At 39.9% G+C, this 14,865-nt stretch overlaps 1 protein-coding gene across 1 annotated transcript in view; it reads left to right on the top strand.

The window, feature by feature from the left end:
• The window catches only part of smyd3 (SET and MYND domain containing 3), an 84,964-nt gene extending 71,871 nt beyond the window's left edge, over positions 1-13,093 (top strand). The window contains exons 11-12 of the mRNA XM_061710938.1: positions 11,978-12,086; positions 12,932-13,093. Of these exons, the coding sequence (XP_061566922.1) occupies positions 11,978-12,086; positions 12,932-13,048 (226 nt within the window). The 3' untranslated portion in view covers positions 13,049-13,093. The remainder of the gene's footprint in view (positions 1-11,977; positions 12,087-12,931) is intronic.
• The last annotated feature ends 1,772 nt before the right edge of the window (positions 13,094-14,865 follow it).

The raw sequence follows: 14,865 nt of genomic DNA, 5'->3' as shown, positions 1-14,865 counted from the left end.
TTTACATGTTCAGAAAGCTGAATAACACACAGAGGAACAACAACGACCTGCAACCTGGATAGTTAGCAAGGTGTTAAAATGTTAAATCTAGTGCAAGTGCAGAGCATATTGACAAAAAAAATCACTACAAACATTTTGATAGATTGAGCGGAATTTGTTTGTTGAAATGTTCAGACATAAATTGTTCACAGAGATTACAGTATTTTACACTGCCCACTTAATTAGGTACACATTGCTAGTACTGGGTTGGACCCCTTTTGCCTTCAGAACTGCCTTAATCCTTCGTGGCATAGATTCAACAAGGTACTGGACACATTCCCCAGAGAGTTTGGTCCATAATCGACATGACAGTTGCTGCAGATTTGTCGGCTGCACATCCATGATCAAAATCTCCCGTTCCACAAAATCTCAAACGTGCTCTACTGGATTGAGATCTAGTGGCTGTGGAGGCCATTTGAGTAGTGAACTCATAGTAATGTTTAAGAAACCAGTCTGAGAAGATTTGCGCTTTACAACATGGCAAGTTATCCTGCTGGAAATAGCCAGAAGATGGTACACTGTGGTTATAAATGGACATGGTCAGCAATAATACTCAGGTAGGCTGTGGTACTAATGAGCCCAAAGTGTGCCAGGAATATATGCCCTACACAATTACACCACAAGCCTGAACCATTGATACAGTGCAGGATTGAGCCATGCTTTTAAATTCTGACCCTACCATCCGAACGTTGCAGCAGAAATCAAGATTCATCACACCCGGCAACGTTTTTCCAAATCTTCTGTTGTCCAATTTTGTTGAGACTGTGTGAATTGTAGCCTCAGTTTCCTGTTCTTAGCTGTCAGGATTAGTACCCGCTGTGGTCTTCTGCTGCTGTAGCCCATCCCCCTCAAGGTTCGAGGGTTTCAGAGATGCTCTTCTGCATACCTCGGTTGTAACAAGTGGTTATTTGAGTTACTGTTGCCTTTCTATCAGCTCGAACCAGTCTGGCCATTCTCCTCTGACCTCTGGCAAAAACAAGGCATTTGCGCCCACAGAACTGCCACTCAGTGGATATTTTTGCTTTTTTCGACTGTTCTCTCTGTTAACCCAACAGATGGTTGTAAGTGAAAATCCCAGTAGATCATCAGTTTCTGAAAAAGACCACCAACAACCAGGCCACGTTCAAAGTCACTTAAATCACCTTTCTTCCCCATTCTGATGCTCGGTTTGAACTGCAGCACATCGTCTTGACCATGTCTGCATGTCTAAATGCATTGAGTTGCTGCCATGTGATTGGCTGATTAGAAATTTGTGTTAACGAGAACTTGGACGGGTGTACCTAATAAAGTGATTGGTGAATGTATAGCCATAAAGTCAAATTTTATCCAGATAGGTACCTTTAAATCTTAAGATGCAGTGTGCTGCTTAAGATGCCGTCACCCCTTTTTTTGCAAACGTGCAATTGTTTAGATTGTTATTTTATATGATGCCTCTTCTGGACTTCCTGTCATAGTTTTGGTGTTTAGTTCCTGTTTTATTTTGAAACCCTGTGTATTTTGTTTCAGTTATGTCTTAACTTCCATTGTTCCCATCGGCCTTGATTGTGTGCACCTGTGTCCCGTCAAGCCTTCTATGTATATCTTGTCTTGTCTTTTCCTGGCTCCCGGCTGGTCCGTACTGTTCCCTTCCTCAACATGTCATGTCAGGTTTCTTTGGATTATGGCCATGTTAAACTTTTGTGTTTTTGAATCCTGTTTAGCAGGGTTTTTGTGTTTAAGTTTAAAATAAATCACGTTTTTTGGAACCCCTCCTTCTGGTCTCCTGCATCTGGGTCCAACTCTACCACACCGTGACACTTCCTTTGACCAGGAATCCGACACAAATGATAATTTTGAAAGATGTCAAATATTTAAAAATTATCTTGCAATCAATCAATCAATCAATCAATTACTTTATTTGTCCCCAAGGGGGCGATTAGTTTCGCGACAAGAGAAGCACACAATGGGTAAATATACATAAAATATACATAATAAATTACAATAGTAGTATAGACCTAAGCTTCCCCCACTACCTTTTCACCCACTACCTTTTCCTGCAGGAGAGAGAGAGAACTTGTGAAAGCAAGTATGCTATCGTATAATTACCAGGTATTAAAAAAAACATCTTGATGAATTAATTTCTCCTAACGGAATTGGTTTACGCAAACAACAAAACCGTTCAAATAAGTAAAACGTTTTGAAATTTACACTGCCAACACTGTCCCTCTAAAAAGAAGCCCCATGTTACATAAATTAAGTAAAATGTCTCTTATTTTAAGCAAAAATATCTTTGCCATTGGAGTAGGAAACATTTTATTAGCTTGATTTCTTAAAACTAGCTGAATAGTTTAAAATAGTCATATGTTTTCTTTAAACAAGGGTTTCTTACTTCCTTAGAAATGATTTTTGTAGCGTGTGTCTTGGATTACAATAAATTACTGTCTGAATTGTAACATCCAACCCTCAAACACCCCTATGTTGTTTTTCTGCTGCACAGCTCACTCAATCTTAGAATTATAGCACATGTGCACTTTTCTGTGTCCGTGTGTGAATGTCAGAGAGAGAGAGAGAGAGCGCGAGAGAGCGACTAATTGATCTTGTGGAAAGGGCACAGCTCTCATGGCACAGCCATGCTCTCATACACACCAGCAACTTAACCACAGGAGAGAAACTGCAACACTGCTTATAAATAAATAACCAGACTGAGCAGCAGAAAGAAAGAGAATGATGGTAGTGAGACAAAGGGGATGGAGGGATCAGCTCTCCTGAAAAACACATCTCAGGCTGAGAAACGAGAGCAAAGTGAAGGATGGTTATAAGGGTTTGGTCCTTTGAGCTAAATTTCATTACTTCTGGTATTACCACTGCTGCCAGTTGCTCATTTTTCACGGAATTGGTTTGAAGTTTGTACCGAACATCCATGAAGCCCTAAAGAAAAAAAGGATAAAGGAAAATTAACAGTTGTCACAGAATATTTTACAAAGAACCAAATGGCTCAGAAAACATTTATTCTATAACTAAATGAAAAATCTTGAATTTTCAAAAATGTACAGTACCAGTCAGAGTTTCTGACACAGATAGACCTTCAAAATAAAGGTGGCAAAGGTATCTTAGGCTAACTCTGTCCTGGATTTATTATCCAGCATCTTGTCAGACCAGTCTCGCTCCAGTTATCTGGACCATAATGAACACATTACTAATAAGACAAGGATTTGTTAATACCCTCTAAACAGATCCTGATTTATTGAAGAAAGGGCTATAAAGTTTATAAAAAAAGTGCAATCATTCAGTTCATCATCAAGCAGCTGATTATGATAGCTTACGTTCATCAGCCTAGGCTCGGTTGTTGAAGCGCTCAGCTTTTTAAAAGTCATGGTTATACTCTTATGATAGGACCTTCTGCTGCAGGATTAAACATATTAAATATAATTTGGCCTGATCACACAGAACATAAGTGAGTTTTATGTGAGGAAAAATGATTGGGAAAAACACAAAATAGTGTTCAGTCTTTGTTACTGATAACAAAAACATGCATGAATATTTTTTTTTTAAATTATGATTAAAGTTTTGTGGGTGTTCAGTACCACTTTGAAATGGAGATTTGTGAAGGTTTGCGAGAATTGAAAAAGTTTAAAATTCTTATTAAGGATTTGACTTTGAAAATTCATAAATAACGAAGTGTTTGAGTGAGAGCTTTAGCATTTTTCAAAGTCTGGTGAACTTATCTAAGTTTTCAGATGAATTTTTCAATAAAATCCATCTTGTGAACTTGGTGGGATTGGAGCGTTTGCGTGACATGAATCAAAAACGGGAAAGAGAGAGGGACAGAAAAGTGAGTTAAGGGGTGATGAATAACCTAGCTGAGCAAAGAAGAGCCTCGAACCTTCATAAATAAAGCACATGAAGTAGAAATTATAAAATCATAATGAAAGACGTAAATAAGGAGTTCATTTTAGGGTAAAAGTAAAAAAAAATTGTATAAAATGAACACCCCTCATTCTGTTGGCAAAGGGGGACAATGATAATGAAAGAAGAATAATGAAATAGAAGCAGAGCAAAGATTCAGGAGGAAAAAGTGAGAGTGGGAGGAGGATCCTCCATATTCATGCCTTATCTTCCTTTGGGCTCTTCAGATGGCAGGGAGGAAAGATAGCTGCAGGAGTTCCCAATGTGTCTCTTTCTCCTGTCCTTCCCCTCATTCTGTATTCCTTTCTTCTTTCCCACTCTCTGCAGGTCTTTTCTCAGTTCCTCTATTCATTTTCTCATGTATAGAGAGGTTATTCCCTGCAAATAATGCACACAAGCTGCAGGCTGCACATGCAAGGCTCATTGATCGTCTCCATGCGGCACATATCGCAGTGTTATAGATACGCTTATACACACTTTCATGAATATCTGAATCCATGAACATACATATTTCCATGGAAAACATGCTGAAATGATATGGCTTTCTTGTGTTTATTACACCTTACCCCGTGCAGACACGTGTGTAACATCCTATTAAAATTTTGGCAGGGTTGCACTAAAAGATGGAAAGTTTTTAGGTAGTTCCTTAGAATAACTTTGGCATGGACATATATCTCATGAAGAACTGCGACAAATCAAAATTCAGCCATTCTTTGGAGAGAGATCTGTTGCATAAGATTTCTGCATTGACAATGCCCTCAGTGGACCAGCCAAGTGCACCCACAATGTCAGTCCTTGCGAATTTGATGGTTATGTGATATGAAATGCAAAGTCTTTAAAAGCCAGCAGCATTACAGCACTGCTCCTCTGTTCTCTGGTGAGGGCAAGAATACTCACGCAGATCACAGACTGAAATAGAAGACTCCAAGACTAAAAGTTTAACATATATATATATATATATATATAATGTATTAAGTAAACTTTTCTCAAGCGTTAGATTTCCTTGTGAATTACTGCATTGATTTGTTCTTTAATTACAGTGTGGGAAGATTTCATCCCTCATTGATTGAAGTGCTTTTTGAGATGCAGACTGGATTAATGGGTCACGTACATGCATCACTTCATCAAACCAACAACATTGTGTGAAACATCAAGTAGAAACGGGATCGGGTGGGAGTTTAAAAAAATGTTATTCAGTAAAATCAGAAAATATATTTGGCATGAGGGCCTGACTTCTATTTACTGACTAAACTTAACATCTGGCATATGCAACAAACTGAACTGTTTTAAAAGTGGTTGGAAATTTAACAAGTTAAAGTGATTTTCATTTTAAAGTTAGCTGTTCTGGCTCTGATGGCACCTTTCCACTAGCACCTACTCATCTCAGCTCTACTCATCTCAGTTTTGCTCGACTCAACTTGGCCTAGTATCTTTTTCATAACAATTCAGCACCTGGAGTAGAAGTAGGAGGGTTGGAGCGAAGTTGCTGTGACGTATTTGATTGTGTGATCTAAATGAAGAAGACAACAACACTAAAGATGTAGAACCTGGAGGAGATGATATATCTGCTGCTGGGTCTGTGGCTTGTGTTCGATATCAAGTTAAAAAATGAGAGTGAGAGAAGCTTCAAGCGGCGACACTTTTACATTTTTTTTTTTGTTTGACTCTGCGCTGCTGAAAAGTCCGTTGGCAGCTATGAAGTGACAGCTCCTGGTAGATCTTGTCGTTCCTTATCGTCCGTCTAGATCCCTTTTTCATTCTCTCCACAGCAACCAGGTTTATAAACATCTGCACATCAGTTGGATCACAAAACAGACTTTTGCGCTGCCATTGCCTGTCGAATATAAAATGAACAAGAAGCCGCCGTCGGAGTCGCTCTTTCGCTGATGTCACCTTGTCATCTTGACTCAGACGTCTGACTGGCCAACCCCCTGACCGATTGGTGGCCTGTAGTGTGATGACGTCAGATTAAGCCCCACTCAGCCGCTTAGAACCTCGGCAGAGTAAATACAGAAAAAGTATCTACTCTCTCCCTAGTGGAAAAGCGCCAAACCGAGTGGAGGCGAGCTGAGCCGGGCTGAGTAGGTACTAGTGGAAAAGTGCCATAAGAGGATAATGGAGAAAAAAGGAACAAAAAAGGCTGGAAAAAGTTTGAATTAGCAACTTGGATGGGGTTCGTTGGTGCCGACTTCCAGAATCGTAATTATTCCTCAGAAGAGAAGTTTCTCAAAAACAAAGAACAATTGATGTATTACTGACATGCTATGCAGGAGATGGAGAGGATCCTTTGCACCTTGAATAGCAACAGGATTTACTGAGCGGCTTTCCCCGCACATATCGAAATATGAATAGTTCAGTCTTCCAAAGCCACAGTTTGTCATTTTAGTAGCCAGCTGCATATTACGGTAGTTAGGGCTGCAACGGTTCAGGTAGCCCACGGTTCGGTTCGGTTTCGGTTTTTGGGCCATGGTTTCGGTTCGGTTTCGGTTTGTGTTATGTGCATAAAGACAGCTTTTTTTCCAAAATTATCTGTTTATTTTGCTTGTCACTTTTCAAAATGTAAATTACTATAATTCTTTTAAGTCAACAGCCTCTTAATCTTGACAACTCAGTACAGTTAGTACAGTACACACTATACTAAATACAATAGTATAACATATCTTTAAGAAACTATTTCAAATGTAAAACAGTTACTGAACACTTTTAAATGGTAAACTGCCTTTTATTCCTTGACTACCTGTATACACTATACAGTAGTATAAAATATGTATAAAAAATGTTAACATACAAAAATGTAAACAAAAACACTTTCAAATGTTAACGTGCCTTTTAGCTTTGACTACTGGTATAACGTTGTTGAAATGTGTGCGGGAGGCACAACGTAAAGTTGGTCGAGTGTTGTCATTAGGTGACGAAAGCCACATCTCCGACCACCGAAAAGGGCTGCAAATCTTTAGCAATGAACGTGTTATTGCACGGGTTATTTTCTTGTGTTTATCTGAAGTGGCACTATAGGTCTGTTGGAAGCATTCTCGATAGATAGTTGTTGTTTCTTCGCTGGTGTTTCCTTATCGAGTCGCTCGACTGTCCTGTGTGCAGAAAGCGTCACATCAGGGTGTTGATGCTGGAGATGATGTTCATATTGCTCGTGTTTCCTTTTGCGTATGGGACATGTTTCAAGCAATGTTTACAGACGAAGTTCTGTTAACTGTTTTCACTCCATCGTCATGTATTCAACAGCGAAACCGAAATGATGCCACACCCGGAGATTTGAATGAAGCCGGTGCTTCTTCAAACTTTTGTCTCTCAACTAACTCCCCCGCTCGTGCTCGCCATGACTCTGTTCTGTGTGCGGGGGGAGTGGGTGGAGCTACAACAGTGATGAGGGGGAGTGGGCGGAGCTACAACAGTGACTACGACTCGTGAGGAGGGCTTTTCTGCAGCCAGCAGGCTGACAGGCACACAAACACGCGGGTTGTAAAGCATTAATGCAAAATGAATGGCAAAACCGAAAATTCACGGCACACAAGGGCGTATTGAACTGTGGAGAGCGAACCGAACGGTTCGGTTTTATGCCGAGAACCGTTGCTTCCCTAACGGTAATATGCAGATTTATGGCAACCATGGCTCTGAGGATGAGGAGTTTGCAGAACTCCTCGTCTGGTTATGTATAAATCCCACCCAGGTTCTGCCATCTCGCATCATTCTGTTTACATCAGACCTGACCCTTAAAATGGCAAACTTATGTGTGCAATAATTTTCTTAGAGAAACAACACTCGGCAAGGAAGGTAATGTATGGACAGTGGAGGACAGCCCTGTCCTCCACTTGATTTACGTCCAACAAAGTTGGGGAGCAGCGTATATTAAAGATCACTATCGCGTTGTTTCCTTGTGATTCAGGGGACTGTCCTAAATGCAAATGCTGTGTGGGCTTGCTAAAAAAAAAAGGTTTACTCAACTTGATTTTAAGCTTACTGAGGTGATTTCTATCAAACAAAATTTCCTAAACTGCGATAAATATCCCTTAAATTACTGTTGCATTAAGTGAAAATCAAAATACAACTTGGCTGAAAACTTCAACGCTTATCTCCATCGTTTTCCTTCTTTCCATTTCCTCTTTAAGATAATCCACGTTCCCCTCTCACAAGCAGCAGGGCGTGGATCTTTTGTTCCAGACAAGTGCCACATTAGTTCTGCTGCTTTTGCCTGAAAATACTGCACTTTTTTCCACAACTGTTTTGTTGTTTCTCCTTCTCGCCCCCTCTCTTTCTAATAGCTTTCCAGCTAACTGCATACAACCGTAAGGCCGCATTTCTCTTCAATTTACTACCACAGGAAAAGTAATTAGGAGGTCACGTCTGCAGACAGCAGTTTGAACGAAATCATTTTAATTGCTTTGTGGTTCTACAAGCAAAGAGGAAATATAATTGAATTGTGGTCTTGATGGGCCTGTTTGCGTGACATAGTAGTATGAATCGCTGGCTTGATAATTAAATCAATATTGCAACTTGTTGTTATTCATGGAGGGCTAATGTTGTTTTGCTCTCCTGAACTCTTTATTTAATAATTAAATTTCAAACTGAGAATTAGAGGCCGCATCTGTAATTGGTGGGCTTGTTAGTTTTGTGGTTTTGTGAGGCTCGGAGCCGTGAACAACTGGGCTATTAGCAGTGTGCCGAAAACTGGGCTGGGAAAATGATCAGAAAAGTTTGCAGAGCTGGAAATTACTCCGATTGTGGCTTTGCAAGTAAAATGAGTGGTGGTTTTAATTGATTTACGAGACACATTTCCCTTTTAAATCAAAAAGTTAAAAACGTTTATTTTAAACAAAAGTGACTGAAAAGTGTTTTCAATCCATAAAGACTTAATTAAAATGAATGTTCTGTTAATATCAGACGCCCTGATTATTTACATTCCTGAATATTGAACCTTCCCATTTCTCTGGAAAGCACTGAAATATAACAAATAAACATGTATGCATGCAGGTTTTATTCCTGCCCTGTGTGTGTGTGCGTGTTGCCTCTAGGAGACTTCTGAGAGTATTCAAATGTTATCAATTAAAAGCAACCATAGTTTTGAAACTGTCACCATAAATGCATGTTAATTTAGTTTTCTTGTGTCAGTTGAATATTTACTCGCTTATACAGCGTTCGTTTTTTGTATACACATAGCACAGTACTTAATGGTATGCGTATGGGCACCATTTGTATTTCTTTCACCATGTTTTTCACCTTATATTCTTATTTATCGTGCAGACGTGTGCAGTGTTGTTTTTGTGACTCTTTGAGGGATTGTGTCTTCGTGTGTATATCTGCTACCAGAATGGTAATTAATGTGGCGTAGGTGCATGCAGGTTGTCTCTGCATGTTTGACATATAAATATGCAAACACGACCTGCCTCCCGTGATGCATATATTCAAGCAAACATGCATACTGCACACTTGAGTATTCTCATTTTCTTTTGCTGTTATTTTCTTGCATTTGGATGCATCACACTTGCACTCAGGCACTCAGTGTCACAGTATATATCCTGGTATTGTTGGGGTCTGACTCCATGCTGTGAATGTTGTTGGTTGGTATCAGGAATGCAGAGAGCAAACTGATAAATTAAAGCAAACAAAGAGGTAAATGTTGAGTACTCTAACCCCATTTCAAAGTAATGTTATGCAATGTACAGTATCCTCAATACCAATTACCAAATACCAAAGACAACATATTTAATGCTCAAACTCATAAACTTTATTTTATTTTTCAAATAATAATTAACTTAAAATTTCATGGCTGCAACACGTGCAGTAGAAGTTGGGAAAGGGCATGTTTACCACTTGTTACATCACCTTTCCTTTTAATAACACTCAATAAACGTTTTGGAAGAGAGGAGACTAATTCTCTTAGCTTCTCATGTGGAATTCTTTCCCATTCCTGCTTGATGAACCGCTTCAGTTGTTCAACAGTCCGGGGTCTTCTCTGTCGTATTTTACGCTTCATAATGCGCCACACATTTTCAATGGGAGACAGGTCTGGACTGCTGGGGGCCAGGGGAGAACCTGGACTCTTTTACTTCCAAGCCACGCTGTTGTAACACGTGCAGAATGTGGCTTGACATTGTCTTGCTGAAATAAGCAGCGGCGTCCATGAAAAAGACGTGGCTTGGATGGCAGCATATGTTGCTCCAAAATCTCTATGTACTTTTCAGCATTTATGTTCCTTCACAGAAATGTAAGTCCCCCATGGGAACTAATGCACCCCCAAACCATCACAGATGCTGCTTTTGAACTTTGCGTTGATAACAGTCTGGATTGTTCCGCTTCCTCTTTGGTGTGGAGGACACGACGTCCAGTGTTTCCAAAAACAATTTGAAAAGTGGACTCATCAGACCACAAAACAGTTTTCCATTGTGCATCAGTCCATTTTACATGAACTTGGGCCCAGATAACCCGGCAGCGTTTCTGGATGTTGTTCATAAACAGCTTTTGCTTTGCATGGTAGAGTTTTTTTTTGTTTTTTTTCCAAAATCTTTTTTATTGAATTTCAAAGCTTTTCAACAGTTGTTCTGGTACAGACAGTGTTAAATAAAACAGCCATTTCATAAACACCAAACCCACCCCCCCCCCATCAACCACCCCCCACCCCCAGCTCAGGTCATGAGGCACATAGAGATACAAAAACAACAAACCAAAAACAGACAAACGAACAAAATAAATAATAATAGTAATAAGAAAATAAAAAAAAGAGGGGAAGGGATACATAGGGAGTCAAAGAGAGGATCATTTGGGTAGTTATTCAGTCCTCTTCTGCGTCAGGAATAATGAGCAAGTGGTCGACATATTCCAGCAAAGGGTTCCAGGTGTTCTGGAATTTCTTTATCGAGCCCATGAGGGAAAATCTAAGTTTCTCAAGTTTAATATTGTACAAAACGTCTTTAATCCATTGATTGTGTGCCGGGGGAGAAGTGTGCTTCCACCTAAGCAAAATCAAGCGCCTGGCCAACAAAGTTGTGAAGGCCAGGGCTCGTCGTGCGGCAGCGGGAAGGTCAGCATTGGGAGGAACGCCAAAGATAGCCGAAAGAGCATTGGGAGTAATGACCACGTCATAAGCCAAGCTAATTGTTTCAAATATGTTTGACCAATAATTTGTCAGTTTGGGACAGGACCAGAACATGTGGATGTGATTGGCAGGGGATTGTTTGCACCGGTTACAGGAATCACTGACATCAGGGAATATTTTGGACAATCTGGCATTCGTGTAGTGGATTCTATGTAGGATTTTGCATGGTAGAGTTTTAACCCGCACTTACTGGTGTAGTGACGAACTGTATTTACTGACAGTGGTTTTCTGAAGTTTTCCTGAGCCCATTTGGTGATATCCTTTACACACTCATGTCGCTTTTTAAGGCAGTGCCATCTGAGGGATCGAAGGTCACGGTCATTCAGTCTTGGTTTCCGGCCGTGGCGCTTACGTACAGTGTTTTGACCAGATTCTCTGAACCTTTTGATGATATTATGGACCGTAGATGTTGAAATCCCTAAATTCCTTGCAATTTTGCTTTGAGAAATGTTGTTCTTAAACTGTTCAACTATTTTCTTACGCAGTTGTGGACAAAGTGGTGACCCTCGCCCCATCCTTGCTTGTGAATGACTGATCATGTTTTATACCCAATCATGGTACCCACCGGTTCCCAATTAGCCTGATCACATGTGGGATGTTCCAAATAGGTGTTTGATGAGCTTTTTCTCAGCTTTCTCAGTATTTTTTGCCACCTTTCCCAACTTCTACTGGACGTGTTGCAGCCATGAAATTCTAAGTTAATTATTATTTGGCAAAAAACAATTAAGTTTATCAGTTTGAACATTAAATATGTTGTCTTTGTAGTGTATTCAATTGAATATAGGTTGAGAAGGATTTTCAAATTGTTGTATTTTGTTTTTAATTTACATTTTACACAATTTCCCCACTTAAACCGGATCCGGTTTGTATTATATAAGTGGGTGGAATTATGTTGAAATGGTAAAATGTTAAATCTTCTCCTCTTTTGTTCTCTCTCCTCAAAAGACTATACTTTCCAGATCCACATCCGGTTCATGGGATTCAGCTGATGAGGATAGGAAAGCTGCAGCATTTCCTGGATCACACTGAGGAGGCTTTGGATACATTCAAACAGGTATGGAGGGTAAATACTGACAGATCCCAGAACAGTTTCAACGATTTTTATATTTGTATGAATTTCTACGTCATTCTCATCACTTACTCCACTTTGTAAGTGAACCGGTGGGATGAGCTGATATATTACTACTGTAACAAGAGTCAGACATGTTCATTTTATCATAAGAGACAGTTTCTTCTTAGACAAAGTTACATGAAATGTATTTTGTGAACATTTATAAAACATTTAAAGGGGACCTATTATGAAAAACACATTTTTTTCTTGCTTTAACATATATAAAGTGGTCTCCCCTCAGCCTGCCAACTCAGAGAAGGAGGAAAGCAATCAAATTCTGCAGTGTCTGTACAGCCGCCCGGATGAGCCGTCCAGTGTGATGTGGCTTCTACCAGCCGTTCAGATTCTGCTCCCGTCGTTACGTAACGACAGGAGCGATGCGTGAAACCACGCCCACAACCAACTGGGGCCGGAACAACAACAACTAACTCCGCCGGCCGGAGCTTCCGCCATTTTTTCGTAGCGGTGTATCGCGTCATTCAGGCAGCCAATCAGCACAAAGCCTTATTATCATCCCGCCCACTCAGAATCCTGCATAGAGATGGAGGTTAGAAACGGGGAAGAAAAAGACATGGCTCAGAGGCTGCATTTCTAATTTATTTTGCAAAAACAATCAAAAGCTTGTTTTTAAGACATTAAAGGCCTGTTTAAAATAGGTATTAGATGCCATAATAGGTCCCCTTTAAATATTGTATAACTCTTCGTTGTTAGCTCATTTTTGTAATGCAACCTGCTGTTCCAGCAGTGGCTGCAGGTAAAACTAAACACGCTTATTTCACTCTTCCCAGGCTTTTAAAATCATAAAGTTGACTCATGGTGGAGATCATCCCTTGACAAATGACCTGATGATGAAGATGGAGGAGTGCCGTTGTGAAATGCATCACCAATCATCCAGCACACATTAAGTCACAGATTTAAGGAGCTGCTATATGGAAATAATAAAAAAAAATTAAAAATATGTATTGTGTCTTCATATGTCCTAATTTGACATCATTTACATTCAAGTTTGAGTTTGTTTAATATGCAGCGTACTCTTTTTCAGTTGGACATGATGCTATTGTTCAGTTGACTCAATAACTATTTCACGGACGGGTGTGAACTATCCAGTCAGTATTTTTTCGCAGATTTAGAGGGTGAAAGGTCTGAAGAGTCAAGTGAACACATTAGACGTTTGCCAAAAATAACTGGAGGCCAGAGCAGTAGCTGAGCATGTCCGTCCTTTACAACGACAGAATAACCATCCAACAGAAAAAAGGATTGGAGTTTAATTTTAAATGTATGAAAGTAAGAAGCATGATCAAACTCAAGGGTACCTCAGTTTTAGTGATAACAGCCCAGAGCTTCTCATTAAAATCTACAAAGACAATGCCCAGTAGATTTTAGTTCTGAGCGGGAGTTGTTGACAGCTTGTTTTGGCAGTTGGACATTGTGTTTGTAGTTTTGGTTTGATTTGTAGTGTGTTACTTCTCCTTTTCTCCTATAAGAGGGGCGGCTTTAGGCCCCTTTGGGTCCCCGTGGTCCATGTACAATCTATAGCTTCCATCATAAGTGATTTCAGGGCAACAGCTCTGCGTGTGTGTGTGTGTGTGTGTGTGTGTGTGTGTGTCCATGTGTGCGCTTGTGTTGGTTTAGTAAAGTCTGTTTCTTTAAAACATTCATCATCCTCTGCATATCCATCACACACACCCTTGTTCATCCCTGTTTTTACTCCCTCAGTATGTGGGCCAGGAGTGTGTCTGCGCTGGCGTGTTTCTCTCACACACTCAGACGCTTCTCACATTAATCCCAAAATTCTGCCCTCTGCAAACTGATGACAGCATTTTCTATGAGGGTAAAACATTTGAACTTGTGTGTGTGTGTGTGCATCAGCAGCCCTGCAGTAGAGAGCTCTTCACCCTTCCTGCTATGAAGTTCTCTGTTCAGTGATACTCAGCTTGGAAATCATTCTTTCATAGCACATTTTATTTGACCCATCTTCACCTAAATTTCTATTTCACGCTCTCCAAATTATTTTGAATGATGTTCACAGTTTCATCAAATCTTTTTCCCCATTTGTCTCCAGGCAGCCTCAGTCAGTCAGACATAGGGCACAATGTAGTTTTAACCACCTCCATTCACCTTTTCTGTCATTGACTCAACAATATTTTCAATTTTCACTCTTTTCAAAGTGAAAATTGAAAATGTGGCGTTGTTTTTTTTCTACACTTCTTCGCACTTTCTCACAATCCTCCCAGTCGTCTTCATGTCTCTTCATCCCATATATGACGGATGTTTAGTTTAAGCAAAATCTGTGATCCAAATGAACAGAAAGCCCTTAGAAATAAGCTGCTTGTTTCCAAGAATAAAGAACAAATACATCTAGATATCCAGTACAGCAACCAGGAATTTGTTTTTCTATCTGCTACATTCTTGTTTCATGTTTCTTAAGCTGGTTTCAGTCTTGATTTCACCTTCCTGAAGAAGGCTGAAGGGATTCAGCAGATGGGCTAATAGCCATTTGAGCAATGACAGTGTAATGTTTGTTCAAAATGACCTAATGGATGCTTCTCCTGATACACTTTTCCAATTAAATCCGTAACTGGAAATTCCAGAAATCCACCAACTTCAATCATTTTATTTTTCATGCACCTGCTCAGGTCTTCCAGACTCTTCTGCTCCTTTAAAATGCAATTTTTCCTCACTTGTCACTTGTTTTCTGTATACATCTCCCTTCGGATACCCG

This window comes from Cololabis saira, chromosome 2, assembly GCF_033807715.1.
Source record: "Cololabis saira isolate AMF1-May2022 chromosome 2, fColSai1.1, whole genome shotgun sequence".
NCBI lineage: Eukaryota > Metazoa > Chordata > Actinopteri > Beloniformes > Belonidae > Cololabis > Cololabis saira.
This window is presented reverse-complemented; position numbering and strand designations above follow the sequence as displayed.